The sequence below is a fragment of the Labeo rohita genome, chromosome 8 (genome assembly GCF_022985175.1).
Source record: "Labeo rohita strain BAU-BD-2019 chromosome 8, IGBB_LRoh.1.0, whole genome shotgun sequence".
Taxonomy (NCBI): domain Eukaryota; kingdom Metazoa; phylum Chordata; class Actinopteri; order Cypriniformes; family Cyprinidae; genus Labeo; species Labeo rohita.
The window spans coordinates 29,927,042-29,943,178 of NC_066876.1; the positions used below are offsets into that span (position 1 = coordinate 29,927,042).

Consider the following 16,137-nt stretch of genomic DNA (forward strand, 5'->3'; position numbering starts at 1 on the left):
AATTCCAGTACAGAACCTAAAAGGATGTTGCGCATGCGCGACTGAACGAATCACTCCCCGAGATGACTCGTTCTTCCCGAGTCACATTAAAGATTTGTTTAGAACGACCCATCACTAATTCGCAGCATCGTGGACGCGCATCCCAGAGCCAGTGCTACACAAGCTTTTGTGCTTAAAAAGTATACAAATTTTTATTTAAAAAAAAAATAAGATAAGACCCTTCTTCCTCGGCTTGGATCATTTAGCGCCCTTTAAAGCTGCATTTAAACTGCATTTTGGAAGTTCAAAATCGGGGCACCAATAAAGTCCATTACATGGAGAAAAATCCTGAAATGTTTTCCTCATAAACCATAATTTCTTTACAACTGATGAAAGAAAGACATGAACATCTAGGATGAAAAGGGGGTGAGTAAATTATTTGTAAATTGTTGTGTAAATTGGAAGTGGAGTTCTCCTTTAAAAAATTTATAAATAAATAAACTTTGCATGCCGTAGTTTACACAGGACTGGCAGAGAATGTGCATTGATACACCTTTATTAAATACGTTACGTGGTTTACTGTTTTTGTGGTGTTAAGGGAAAGCAACTCAGCAGCGTGTTCTTAACATCAGAGGAAGACACAGTCATTTCTGCTTGCTGCAATAAATCACAATTTTTTTGCACTAAACAAGTGAATTTTGGCAAGATATATTTTTAGAGATGATGGACAAGATGTCATAGAATAATCATTTAATGAAAACCTAATTTTGACAAAATTTAAAAAAATGACATTCAACCTATTTTTCGAATATTCGACAGGTTTTCCCAGATCGTATCACATATACACACACATATATGCCGACAACATCAACTAATTTTGCCGCAGTAGCACTACAAAAGCCTTTTGTTTTTGTCGAAAGGAGAAAAAAAAAAAAAAAAGGGAAGATATATGAAATTTCATCCATTTTGTGGCCAAAATCGCTTGAAGTAGGAGGGAACTTCCCAGAGGGACTACATTTGTAACCTAATAAACAGTTTGACTAATAAACAACACCATAGAAAAACTATAACCAAAACTTTACTGAGCTTAAGTATGGACAGCTTGAAGCTGGAAACACACACAAACACACACACACTGACAATCAATGAACTGTCAAAGGAGATTCTATTGATGAAACAGCTCCAGCATTAATGAAAGCTGATCGACCCTTGTCAATGGGAGGTCTGGTTTCAGGTTTGTAGGGCAGAGAGGTGTCCTGCCCATCGCCTGGGACTATTTTAATTCACTTTCTGGGAAATGGAGAGAGGGAAAGCCCTGACTCATCTCTTTTTCTCCGGGCTGGATTGCCTACTTACCGCTGAACTACCTTTTTTCTCCAGGATTCTCTGTCCATCCACCGTATCTTTAATTTCCTGAAATAAACACACAACGGTCATTGTAGTTTACAGAATCCATCTTTATTATAAATCTATTGTCAAATTATTACTTTTCAGTTTAGTTTGAAATGTTTCATAGAGTTACAGTTTAGTCGCTTTCATTTTTACATATTTTAGACAATAAAAAGATGGCACATATAAAGAATATAAAACAACACAAATGCATTTACAGTAAAACTTATATTGCAAAAAATAAACATTATGCAATTCTTGTTTTTAATATTTCATATTTATTATTTAAAACCATTTAATTATGGATATATACTACTGCTCAAAAGTTTAGGTTCAGTAAGATAGTCTCATATGCTCAAATCAGCATTTTTTGATCAAAAATAACTTCAAAAACAGTAATATTTAGAAATGTTATTATAATTTAAAATAACTATTTTCCATTTTTAATATATTTTTAAAATGTAACTTATTCCAGTGATGCAAAGCTGAATTTTTAGCATCACTGCTCCAGTCTTCAATGCCACATGATCCTTCATAAATCAATCTAATATAAGAAACCTTTCTTATTATTGAAAAAAGTATACATATATATATATATATATATATATATATATATATATATATATATATACACACATATATATATATATATATATATATATATATATACACACATATATATACACACACATATATATACACACACACACATATACATAATATAAAATTATACAAATCGTTTTACTCAATTGAATGCACCCTTGCTGAATAAAAGTACAAAAAATTTTTTTAAAAAAATCTTGACCCCCAAAAAGTGGTGTAGTGTATGATATAGTCTATGATGCTTTAAATCTTTGTATTAGTATACAGTAAGAATTATGACACAAATAAAATAAAATAAATAAAAAAACATCCTAAAAATATTCAGATCAGATGAGGAAACACCAATTTTGCAGCTCTGCAAACTGAACATCACCCAGGAGCTGCTGGCAGCAGATGCTTACACAAAGAACAATCTCATCCTACTGTTGAGTCATGCCTCGTTCTTGAGTCACATTTGAAATTACTGGTGAGCTCCAGCGATCACACCCCCATAATATCTTCCATCTGAGTCGTGCCTTATTTAGCATCTTAAAAACACATGGTTCTCATCACGCTGAGGAACAAACGCTCCAGCAGAGCCACTAGGAGATCGGCAGAGCGTTACAAAAGAATACATTCTGTTCACACACCTGTTTGAGTTTGCTGATGGTGTTGTTGAGTTCTTCTCTCTCTTTCTGCATCTCCGTCACTTGCTGTCTGACTGCCTCCACCTCTGCAGCTTTACTCTGAGAAACGGTGAGATAATGCATTCATTCATTCAATTGCACTGTGGATGAGTACTGGACAGAATGAACAGGGCTCTACAGTGCGACCATTTCAGTCGCATTTGCGACTGAATACTACTACATGCGACTATGAAAAAATATTTAGGAGCACCAGAGCGGCTGACTCGATCAGCATATGTGTGTTTACGCTGAGGGGAGCTTCAAAGGTTTCCACGCGTTTTTGCAATGTTAAGTAATGCATCACAGACATATCTCACAAATCCTTTCATAAACAAAGTGTAGAGAGATTGTAAATAAAAGATTGATTGTGCAGTGTAGAGAGCTTCACGGATTGAAATGGAACTTTGTGAGATCGCGATCACTTACAAGATAAGTGACAGCTTTTAATGATTTCTAAGAGAGTTTGTAAATGAGATATTGATTTAATACAACAGTTCAATAAACAAGAAGTTAATATTAAGTGACTCGTATTGTCTGACTATAACACTATTGCCGGATTTTGTTTGAAACAAGTCACAACTTAGCCGCTGTACATTTCCATTCAGTTTTGAATGAACGTGCGTTTTTAAAGGAGTCAGTGATTAAATTCTCCATTCATTTCCAGTCACTTGCTTTATTCCTGAATGAGTCAGCCGTTTGAACGAATCAAATGAATAAATGATTCCGTAATTAAATCAGTGACTTGCCGCAACCTACTGGCAGATTTTGTTACATTTTTAAAGTGTCTTTTCAGTTATTTACATCATTTAAAATTTCTATACTCAAAATGTTATGTTTAAAACAATCTCAAAATGAGTTTATGAATTTGATTGCACTCATGCCACCTCTAAGCTTCATTAAACATGAAAATACATGTTAATACTGATTTCATTTGATTGGTAACTAATTCTTATTCTACTTGTTCTTATTCTGTTGTTTTAATTCAAAATTTTTAAAAACATTTGATATAAAAGATGACATACATTCAATAAAGTTAGAAAAATGCCATTACGAAGGTAAAAACATAATTCCCCTGTAAATCACTAAAGAATTCAAATATCACCTCGTAATGGAAAGGATAATTTTTGATCCGATTTTTTGATTATTGGTTAGAACAGTGCTCCTAAAATTTTGACTGTGCTCGTAAATTTAAGTTAGGATCAGAAGAGCTATGGGCACAATTGGCTATTTTTTATTCAATGGCTAAGTTGACTCTTTTTTTTTTCCCCTCTCCAACCATTTTGTGCTTTGTTAAACTAAAACTAAAATACATATAAAAAGTTTCAGCCTGAATAAAACGATTTCCATTGGTTATGTCAGCACAAAAGGAAAGTAAAAAAACACATTCTGTTTTCAAAATCTTTCATCAAAACAACTTCCTCTGCTCCTGAAATAACTCTTCTTTTGTGCTGACATGACCAAGGCTGTGCAGGCATGGTTAAAATAAGATTAAATGGTAATATCATATCCAACTTTATGATCTGGGTGGATTAAATCAAGTCAGGCCAAAGATGGACTAGCCATAATACTTTATTGGTGGCTTAGGTGAGTAGAATCATAAATTAAATGCAATCAAATGTACTCCAGCTACGTTATTGAAAACAAAAGTAATCATAAAAGATTTATTCTTGGGTTTCAATGACATCAATGGGAAATTCTCAACGTTTTAGCACCTATAGGTGGTAAATGCTTCATGCATTTCATACAGTCTCCTAAGCTCATTAAATAAACTTCTATGCCAAGCAATCATCCATCAACTCAATGAGACGTGACAGACTTCTGATGTGTTTCTGAGACTTGAATATGTATGAAGACAACAAATGTGTCATAAAGACAAGAATATAGCTTTACCGCTCATTACTTCATCTGCTTTAGCTGACCGTGGTCTGTTAAGTGCCGTCAAACACCAAATGTGTTTTATGATCACATCCAAAAGTTTACCTCCAGCTGAAGTGAGTGATCTTTCTGTAACCGCTGGATCTCTTCCGCATGGTCCAGTTTGTTCTTTTCCATGGTCTCCTGCTCGCAACACAAACAAATGACAACAATATCAAGTATAAATCACAGAGAGTGACATTTTATAGATTAGTGCAATATTTTTTAGTTTGAAATCTAAAAGTGAGTCCACTAAAATGCTCAGTTTTTACCATTCGACAGTTTTAAAGTCTAGAACTCTAAAGTTTGAAATTTGCACGTTACTTTTATATTTAAAACTTTAAAGTTACAGGCTATAAAACTGTCAAAAGGTAAATACGTTAATAACAATAAATCCACTGTAAATGCTCTTCACCATTTGGCATTTTAAAGTCTGTAACACAGTAACGCCAAAAACAACACTGACATCATGTGGTCAGAATGATACTGATGTAGCCAGATGTAAACAACAAAAGATAGTTTCCATCTCTGGCAGTGTTTTGCAGCGAGAGTCGACTGTAAACACACGGCACCTCTGCTTCCTTGAGTCTGCGCTCAAACCAGCCCTTTGTCCCCTCCATGGACTGAACCTGAGCTTTCAACTCCTCCACATATGGCTGAAGGCCTTCCAGCTCTTTGGTACGAGCCTGACAAAATAAGATACAACTGTGAGGAGAAATTTAGCAGACTGTTTCTGTAAAGTACACTCAATATAGACACAATCCACCTGGAGGAACCTGAGGTTAAGTGCTTTGTTCAATGTTCATGTTTCAACCTACAAGTTCCTTCAGTTGCTTACTCTCTCATCTCGTAGCTGTGAGCGGATCTCCTCTTCTGTGCGGTTCTTCTCCTCGTGGAGGCCGCGGAGCTCCTTCTCATAGCGGGCCCTGATGCTCAGAACTTCCTTCTCATGCTGCAAGCGCACATCGCTGAGCTCCTCTTTGTGCCGAGACTTCTCCTGCGCCGTCTCAATGGCCAGTTCATCCAGCATGACCTTACGCTTATCTGCGGTCTGAGAAAACAAAGACAGCGTTCACTTTTCTGGTATTTACACCACTAGTCAAAAGTTTTTGAACAGTAAGATTTTATGTTTTTTTTAAGAAGCCTGCATTTATTTGATCAAGTGCAGCAAAACAGTAAAATCTTGAAATGTTTTTACTATTTAAAATAACAATTTTCTATTTTAATATATTTTAAAAAGTATTTTATTCCTGTGACCAAAGCTAAATTTTTACCATCATTACTTCAGGCATCAGTGTCACATGATCCTTCAGAAATCATTCTAATATGCTGATCTGCTGCTCAAGAGACATTTATTATTATTATTACCAATATTTCAAACAGTTGAGTACTTTTTTCAGGATTCTTTAATAAACAGAGAAATCAGTATTTATCTGAAATATAATGTTTGTAACATTATACACTATACCATTCAAAAGTTTCAGTATTTTTTAATACTTTTATTTAGCAAGGATTCTTTAAATTGATCAAAAGTGATGATTAAGATTAATTGTATAATGTCACAAAAGATTTCTATGTCAGATAAATGCTGTTCTTCTGAACCTTCTACTCATCAAAAAAATTCTACTCAGCTGTTTTCAACATCATAATAATAAATGTTTTTTGAACAGCAAATCAGAATATTAGAATGATTTCTGAAGGATCATGCAACTGGGGTAACGATGCTAAAATCCAGCTTTTAAATCACAGGAATAAATTACATTTTAAAAATATTTTTTACAAATATTTTAAAATTGTACTGTGATTGCTGTATTTTGGATCAAATAAATGCAGGCTTGGTGAGACAGCAGACTTCTTAAAAAAAAAAAAAAAAAAAAAAAAAAAAAAAAAAAAAAGAAAAATGTTACTGTTCAAAAACGTTTGACTGATAGTGCGGTTTTAAATGTTTTCTTGATTTTTTGTAATCTTCTTTAACAACTTATTTAATTAACTGGCATTTAGACAGATAGAAATGTCCATTTATTACTTTATATAGCAAAGAACGCTAGAGACAAACTTAAATCTGTTGACTTTTCTAAAGTCATGTTTGTCATTATCTTTTTTTAGCTATTTTAGGATAATCAGGATTTTTTTTATTTTCGAGACTCCCCAGATTTCCCCAAATTGCCTTTACTGCAATATGAAAAAGCAACTTTTTTTAAAGATAAAATAGTCATGTCACTGTACTTTTTTGCGCTGAATTTGATTTGAAATATTTAAAAAAAAAAAAAAAGTGTGCTCTATGAGGATGATCATTACCGCTGTAGTAAAAACAGCCTGTTTAATTCAGGTCAAGGTCAGAACAACGGTGTAAAATGATTATTTAAAACTGTAAAAACTGGTTTTGGCGCAAGAAACCTTGACCAACAATACAGAAGATACTAGAGGGAAGAAAAAAATGTTTTAAAGAACTCCAAAGGTGAATGTTCCAGAGCTCGTTTGTGTCCAAATCCGATTGCAGTTTTACATTAATAAAGTCATTATGATGGTCAAAAGATCAGAGTATTAACTGATGGAAGAACGAGCAAGTGAACCCACTCACTAAAGCAGCTTATAAGAAGATAGAGATAGTAAGTGCACCAGACGTCAAACTACTTTCACCTGCTGCAGGGAATTGACTGAAAAGACCAGAAGGTAAAAAGAGGGTTTGTGTGTTGTTACCTTTCTGGCCTCCTCTAACTCTTGCTGCAGCTTGTCCTTCTCCAGACCCAGTTCAGTGAGCTGCTCCAGTAGACGACTATTCGCTCGGTTTGACTCCTGATCAGCAAGAAACAGTCAAATCATTTTTATGAATGATCCAAACACAAATACTAAAATATATGTCTTGCTTAACAATAATATAAACATTAGAAATACTTCTGTAACTGCTTAAGTAATACAAGTAATTTTGGCAACATGTTTTGAAACACTTTTTCAACAGAACGCACTTTCAAAATCTCCAAAACAATCTGACTTTTCTGCTGGGGGCAAGGAAATATAATATTAACAAATAATAATATAGCATAATATGATTCCAATGTCCAATAAATAAAAAATGTTCCAAATGCTTTCACTTTTTTTAATCTAACAGGTACCAAAGTACCTGTAGCTGGGAGTTCAGATCATCTCTCTGCGCCATGAAGCTCTCTTGCTCTGTGCGTCTCTGCTGAAGTTCTGCATTTAGTGCCAGATTTTGCTCTCTCAGCAAATTCAGTTCCTGAGTCTTCACTGTTTGGATCTGTAAAAAACACACAGAGTTTCAGACATACCCCAAAGAACCAAGGACAACTGAATTAAGTCTTATTCAGTCTGAATTCGGTGTATAAGCGAGAAAATGCCAAAAGAAGAATTATTAATTAGTGGAAAACTAGAGACCAGCTGAGAAATGCAACTCAGCATAGTGCTGAATATAGTATAAACATAAATGCACCCATGAGTGCTTTCAAGCTAAATATAAACCTTCATGCATAATGCAGTACACATATGTATGTGTGAACACAGATACAAAAAAATATGGCTAAACAAAAACATACATAGACATACATGTATTAATAATAAAAACTTTTTAAACTTCAATCAGGGTTATAGTGCTGTAGGCGTCCTGCCAGTGCCAAATGAACCTTACGCAGCATTGGAGTGTTCTTAAAATGTGCTTTGGGCTTATATTTAATACACAGTTAAGTTCAATTAAATTATTTATGTGTTTAAATGTATTTAAATATTAATATTTAGGAATTGTGCACAATAGATAATGGGTTCGATTCCCAGGGAGTGCACATGTAATTAATGTAAATGCATATCGTAAGTGCACTGTGAGCAACTCTGGAAAAAGTAAATAAGCATAATGATTTTGGCTGATGAGCAATTTAAATATGCTGTTTCAAATTTCAGTTTTAAGTTATCACACAGCCCTACCTGCATTAAAGGAGTTCACTTCACAAAAAATGTACAGATAATTTACTCACCCCCTTGTCATCAAAGATGTTTAGGTATTTATTTCTTTAATCCCAGCCAAGGAAGAAGGGTCTTATCTAGCGAAACGATTGGTTATTTTCTAAACAAATTGACAATTTATATACTTTTTAACCTCAAACGCTCGTCTTGTCTATTCTCTGTGATGCGCATGCGAACTCTGTGTAATCCGGGTCAATAGAGTTAGATGTCAAAAAACTCCCATCTCATTTTCTTTTCCACCTTCAAAATCATCCTACATCGCTGCAGAAGCACCGACCCAGCGTTTACAAAGTGAACGTGCAAAGAAGATCTTTACCAAAAAAGGGTAAAACAGCGATGTAGGATGATTTTTAAGTTGGAGAAGAAAACGAGATGGGAGAAACTGTATTGACTAGGATTACACAAACTACGCATGTGCATCGCAGAGACGAGACAAGAGAAGCATTTGAGGTTAAAAAGTATATAAATAGTCAATTTGTTTAGAAAATGACAGATCATTTCGCTAGATAAGACCCTTCTTCCTTGGCTGGGATCGTTCAGAGCCCTTTGAAGCTGCATTTAAACTACATTTTAAAAGTTCAAAATCAGGGGCACCATAGAAGTCCATTATATGGAGAAAAATCCTGAAATGTTTCCCTTAAGAAACATAATTTCTTTACGAGTGAAGAAAGAAAGACATTAACATCTTGGATGACAAAATATGTTAGTAAATATGTGATCATAAAATTATACAAAACTTTATAAAAATATATAAAAAATATTTGTATAAACCTCCATGAATTTCCTTTTAGATATTGACACTTTTTCAGAGAAGAAAGTAAAAAATATATATGGCATCAAACTAAATGCTGCGAACTGGAAGCGATTTGTTTATTCCTTCAGTGTTTAGTAGTAATTTGGCAATGGCAATAAAGTGATAAAGTGACATTAGTATGTGTGTTTTAACAGTTACAAACAGCATGTGTGTTAGACCAGACATAGCCATTGAGTGCAGATGATGCAGGAACTGGTGTTGATGAAGGCTGTGATGCTGTATCATGGTCAGGTACCTGTTCTAGGGCTGCTAGATTTGTCCTGAGAGCATCGTTCTCACTCAGCATGCCCTCCACCTGCTCCTGACTGACCGCGCTCTGACACGCTACCTGCAGCTCCGCCCAAACACAAAACCACCCCACAAGACCAGAACAGAAAGAGAGCAAGACAATGGGAAAGAAAGAAGAAAAAGAAGAAAGCAATACCAAATGAAGGAATGAAAGAATAAAGAACAATGAAAGAAAGAACAGAATAAAGCACAATGAATGAACAGAAATGAACCAAAAAGAAAAATTAATGAATGAATGAAATAAAAATAATAAAATATAAAAAAAAAAAAAGTAATAAAAATATAAAAATTAGGAAGAAAAATTACATGAATATAAAAGAAAAAAAAAATACAGAAACGAAAGCAAAAAGAATAAGCATGAAAAAAATAACCAAATAAAATTATAAATAAAAAACAAATGAGGAAAAGAAACATAAAAAAAAACAAATTTTTAAGAAATGCAAAAAAAGAATGAAATAAAGAACAAAAAAAATGAATGAATTAAAAATATTAAATTATTTAAACAAAATATTAAAATAAAGATGAACATTTTGAAGAAAAAAATAAAATATGAATGAAATGAGGAAAAGCAAAACAAAGCAAAATTGTAATTAAAAAAAAGCAAAAAAAAAGAATGAAATGAACACAGAAAAAATATAAATAATTAAAAATAATCAAATGTTCAAAATATAAACAATTTGAAGAAAAGAAAAATAAGAAAAAGATGAAAAGCAACAACAAATTTTAATTAAAATATTACAAAAGAATGAAACAAAGAAAAACAATAAAGTTTAGAATGAATTTAAAAAATGTTCAAAATATGAACATTTTGAAGAAAATAACAAATGAAGACCAAATGAGGATAAACAAAAAAGAAAAATGTTAATAAAAACGCAAAAAGAATGAAACAACAAAGAAAACAAATAAAAACAATAAAAATGATCAAAATATGAACATTTTGAAGAAAAAAAAAACATGAAAGAAAATAAAAAATAAAGAATAAGGAAAAGAAGCAAACAATATTAATAATAAAATGCAAAAATGTAGAATGAATTAAAAATATTAAAATGTTAAACATGAAAAAAATATAAAACAAAATAAAACAAATAAATAACAAATGAGGAAAAGAAGCAAAAAGAAAATACAATTTTAATTTAAAAAATTAAATGAAATAACAGAAAAAAGAACAGAAAAATTTTAAATGAATTAAAAATAATCAAATGTTCAAAAGAAAAAAAATATATATAAAATTTGTGAAAAAAACATACAGATAACAGAAACAAAAAAGGATATAAGGAAAGGAAGATGTACGGAGAAAGACAGAGATGTGATTGATGAATAAAGACATGTCCAGCGGCAACGTGGGGTTGTAGGGGAAGTGTTGGAGAAGATGAACAAGAAGAATAAAGCCCAAGGGGTAGAACGAGACCAACAGATGATAAAGAAAGAACGCCCAAAACAAGTGAAAAGAAGAGAGAAGAAAACAGGCCGAGTTAGAAAATCCACGTCAAACAGTAGAGACCCAGTCAAGCAGCTCTGAATGGAAAAACAGAACAGGGAGGTTCTTCATCCTTATCTGCTTGCTGCTCATTAGAGGCAGCTGCTTAATTAAGATTTGTGACCTCACGGAGGAAGTGAAAGACATTTGTGGTGGCGGGACCTGCAGGCGGGCCGATGGCAGTATAAGAGCGGCCCTTCCCTCGAGGGGCCCCGGCGGAGCGCGTGTGCCCCTAAGCCACCTGCACTGAGCCCCGCTAATCCTTAATTACTCAGTTGATCCGGAGCACCATCATCCATAAACGCTCAATTAAACAGGCTGCTCTCTGGGTAATTATAAACTTCACGAACTTCTCCTTAAGCACAAAGAGTTTGCTATCAGCAGAAACACTGGTACATATTAAAGGGATAGTTCAACCAAAAATTAATATTCGGTTACTGTTTACTCACCCTCATGTTGCTCCAAACCGATTTGACTTAGTTTAACAAACTTAAAACAAAAAGGAGAAATTTTGAAGAATGTTTATGCTTCTCTTTTCAATATACAATGAAAGTGAAATTCCAAAAAAGAAATATTTCAAGTCCTCTGAATTCATCAAAAGCATATGTGAATATGCACAATGTGAATGACATTCAAAAGGGGAAGATTATCAATCATTATCCATCTGACCACTTGAAAGTTATTATTTGATTTGATAATGTAGTACAGACTGTAGTACAATTTACAGTTTTTTCCACCTACATGTGAAAATACTAAATATTATATAAAATTAATGTCATATATAGGCTAGAAAATCTGCAGTACTATAGATAGATACAAGTCTTCTTGATTCTACACAGAGTTACTGTATTCTATTTTGAAATTTGCCTGAGAATCAATAAAACTGTTAATCTCTAAAAAAAAAAAAAAAAAAAAAAAAAGCCTTCTGCTCATCAAGGCTGCGTTTATTTGATTAAAAATACAGAAAAAATCTGTAATATTGTGAAATATTACTGCAATTTAAAATAGTGTTTTTCTATTTTAATATACTTTAAAATAGAATTTATTCCTGTGATACAAAGCTGAATTTTCAGCATCATTACTCCAGTCTTCAGTGTCACATGATCCTTCATAATTATCAATGTTGGAAACAATTGTGCTGCTTAACTGATTGATTGAATAAAACATTGATGAACATTGATGAATAAAATTAGCATTTAATTAAAATAATGAAAATATTTAATTACAATTATTTATAATTTTAAAATTAAAAACATTTATTTCATTAAAATATTTTGTAATACCTTACATTACCGTGTATTACAGTGTCATTTTCTTTCTCTTTCTTTAAAAGAAATTAATACTTTTATTCAGCAAGAATGTTTTAAATTAAATAAAAAGCGATAGTAAAAAATTATATTGTTAGAACAGACTTCCATTTTTAATAAATGCTGTTCTTTTTAACTTTTCATTCATCAAAGAATCCTAAAAAAAATATCAGTTTCCAAAATATATTAAGCAGCACAACTGTTTCCAACACTGAAAATAAACTGGCACATTAAAATGATTTCTGAAGGGTCATGTGACACTAAACACTGCAGTAAAAATTCAGCTTTTCATCACAGAAATAAATTATATTTGAAAGTATTTTAACTATTTTTATTGCAATAATATTAAATATCCTTTAAAAACTTTTTAATTTAATGTATGATTAAAAAAAAAAAAAAAAAAAAAAAAAAAAATCTAAAATTATTCCAAGAGAAAACTTTTTAAAAATGTCCATTAATATATCTGTCTGAATAAAAATGTGGCCAAATATCATTTTAAAATGTTTAAATTAATTAAAAAAAAACAACAACAACTATATATATATATATATATATATATATATATATATATATATATATATATATATATATATATATATATATATATATATATATGATTTTTTTTTAAAAAAAAGGAAAAAAGAAATCCCTACATAAATCAGATCTGTTTAATTTAATATGACTTCAAAAGGTTATAGGTTATTAAAAGGAATATAGTGTGAAAGTCCTATGAAATTGTTTTATGATGCTGTTTTTTTAATTTTTGGAGCTCAATAACATCTGTCTCCATTCACTTTCATTGTATCAAGAAAAACACCCAAGACAAACATCTCCACAAAAGAGTTCCACAAAAGAAAGAGAGTCATACAAGTTTGGAATAAAATAACGGTGAGCAAACGAGAGCAGAGTTTTCCTTTGTGGCTGAAGTGAATAAGTAACTTTAAGACAGAAAAAGCTTTCTAAGCAAAGCTAAACCACATTTTAAAAGCAAAACGGCTAAATAATCACAAAACTGCACCCTGCCATTAAAAAAAAAAAAAAAGTCCTATTTACATTATTTGATTTTTTTTTTTTTTTTTTTTTTTTTTTTTTTTACGTGGAACAATAAAAACGTAATTGTGTTCTGTGCCGATAACAACACCCACATGAGCCTTTTACGGTTTATTTAATTGAATCTGTAGGACCTATTATCATTAAAATCACACTCAATTTATGCAGATTAATTGCCTGCTTTCTTTCATTTATAAACCTGTTAGTAAACAGCGAACCAGCAGATGTGGAAATTGCAGATTAATTCTCTGGAGATGCACTAACGACCATCTGCGATGGAATAAACATTAAAAGAAATGCTAAATGAACAATTTAACCAACTATTCATCTTCTGTATTCATCATATTAGCGCCTTTGGCGATGTTTGGAATGGAACACTAGAATAATCTGCAGTATGTACTGTATATTAAGCTGTATGCAACATTTCAAACGTCGCTGCATGACCACACTACACTTCATGTTTAATTTAGCTATTGCAGAAATGTTCACTTCACCAATTTTTTTTAACCTATCATGTGCACTACCTGATCTTTGAGCGCATGGATGGCCAGCTCATGCTCTTTCTGTTTGCTCTGCAGCTGCTCCTTTAGTTCAGCAACGTTCTGAAATCACACACACAAACCAACAGGCAGGAAGATTCAATGCATTTTTAGCATGACAGTGATGGATGCAGCAGTGTCTCTATGGTCCATTAATCTCTGCAGATGTGCCTCAGCGCCAGAGTCTGATCCTGAAGCACTGACTGCAGTCTTTAGACCACTCCCAAGGGTTTGCAAATGTTTATCATCATACTCCCTTAGTGGCCATCCATCGATCGCCCTCTGATATGTGCAACAAATGGGCTTCAATATTAGGGGAATTTGGCAGGGTGGGCCTGAGCGCATCTCACCTGGTTGGCGGTCATTAAATCTGTCTGCAATTTCTGCACACGAAGGTTTATGGATTTGAGCTCCTCCTCTTTCCTCTGTTGGATCTCATCAATTTTAGTCCTGTGGAAACAAATGCATCATATGCTATGAGGAGTTTGATATGACTAATGTGTCGAAGGGTCTATTCCCAAGCATCATGAAATGTATACTGAAATAAAACCGCCAAATAACAGCTATGTTTTTTTTGTTTAGTGATAGTTGTTCACAAGTCACTTGTTTGCCCTGAACAGTTAAACTGCCTGCTGTTCTTCAGAAAAATCCTTCAGGTCCCACAAATTCTTTGGTTTCTCAACATTTTTGTGTATTGGAACCCTTTCCAACAATGACTGTATGATTCTGAGATCCATCTTTTCACACTGAGGAAAACTGAGGGACTTATATGCAACTATTACAGAAGGTTCAAACACTCACTGATGCTCCAGAAGGAAAAACAATGCATTGGGAGCCAGGGGTGAAAACTTTTGAACAGTATGAAGATGTGTACATTTTTCTTATTTTGCATAAATATCTGTCTTTTTTTTTCCATTTAGTACTGCCCTTCAGAAGCTACATAAGACACTTACATGTTTCCCAGAAGACAAAATAAGTTAAATTTACCCTGATCTTCAAATTCTAAAAGTTTTCACCCCTAGCTCTTAATGCTGTGGATCATTCAGGTTACACAGCATTAAGAACCAAGTGTACGTAAACTTTTTAACAGGGTCATTTTTATAAATTCAACTATTATTTTCTCATACACCATCAAGGGTTTGATGTGACTAATGTGTGGTAGTGTCTATTCCCAAGCATCATGAAATGAATACCGAAATAAAAGCCAAATTTAGCTGGAAAACATTACAAGCAGTGTAAATGACATCATGGGAACACATGTAACCTAGAATTGGGTTCCCACAGTAAAAATGCCATTTTTTGCTTAAAGGTCAAACATGCTTAAAGGTGTAGTTCACCTAAAAATTAAAACTGTCAAAAATATTCACCCCTCAAACCAAATTTAGCATTACATCACTTGCTCACCAATGGATCCTGTGCAGGGTGCCGTCAGAATCGTGTTTTGGCCAGAAATAGTGGTTTAAAATTAAAACACCTTAATGATGGATTTGTTACTTACAAACACTCAGTTTTTTTTACTCCACAAGATGTTAATTGATAGACTGGAGTGGTTGTGATGTTTTTAATCAGCTGTTTGGACTCAAACAAACTCATCTACATCTTAGATGACCTAAGGGTGAGCTGAAGTATTTTTGGATGGACTATTCCAAATATAAATAGGACACAAAACAAGTGCGATTCATTTAGATTTATATTTACATTTATTAATTCTGCAGATGCATTTGTCCAAAGTGGGTCAGTTTAACAAGTGGGACTGTAGCAAACTGCCACTGCCACTGAAAACATTCAGAGGTATTGCACTCTCCTCAATTTAGTGCCCTAAATTCAGAAATTGTCCATCTTCAAAATCCACCAATCAGGTTAATACACTAAAAATGCTGGGGGTTGTTTTTTAACCCAAATGCTGGGTTCAGCTTCCTGGGTAATTTTATTAGGTTGTTTTTAATATTTTTACCCAGGTGCTAGGTTATTTTTTAACCCAAATGCTGGGTTCAACTTGTTGGGTCATTTTATTGGGTTATTTTTAATTTTTTTTTAACCAGGTGCTGCATAGTTTTTCTGTATCCAAGTTACTGGGTCCACCCAACCGCTGGGTTAAGCCTGTCTCTGACGAAACAACCCACCCGCTGAGCTACAGTCA

General features: G+C 33.1%; 1 protein-coding gene across 3 annotated transcripts in view; it reads right to left on the minus strand.

The window, feature by feature from the left end:
• The window catches only part of gripap1 (GRIP1 associated protein 1), a 66,634-nt gene that overhangs the window by 37,537 nt on the left and 12,960 nt on the right, over window positions 1–16,137 (minus strand). For 2 of the 3 annotated variants that reach the window (XM_051116605.1, XM_051116604.1), the window contains exons 13-22: window positions 14,348–14,447; window positions 13,983–14,060; window positions 9,572–9,664; window positions 7,672–7,806; window positions 7,251–7,346; window positions 5,389–5,601; window positions 5,123–5,236; window positions 4,617–4,694; window positions 2,601–2,696; window positions 1,336–1,392 (exon numbers count right to left, since the gene is read on the minus strand). In XM_051116605.1, coding sequence (XP_050972562.1) covers window positions 1,336–1,392; window positions 2,601–2,696; window positions 4,617–4,694; window positions 5,123–5,236; window positions 5,389–5,601; window positions 7,251–7,346; window positions 7,672–7,806; window positions 9,572–9,664; window positions 13,983–14,060; window positions 14,348–14,447 — 1,060 coding nt within the window. The remainder of the gene's footprint in view (window positions 1–1,335; window positions 1,393–2,600; window positions 2,697–4,616; window positions 4,695–5,122; window positions 5,237–5,388; window positions 5,602–7,250; window positions 7,347–7,671; window positions 7,807–9,571; window positions 9,665–13,982; window positions 14,061–14,347; window positions 14,448–16,137) is intronic. The other variant, XM_051116606.1, reaches the window with a different exon arrangement.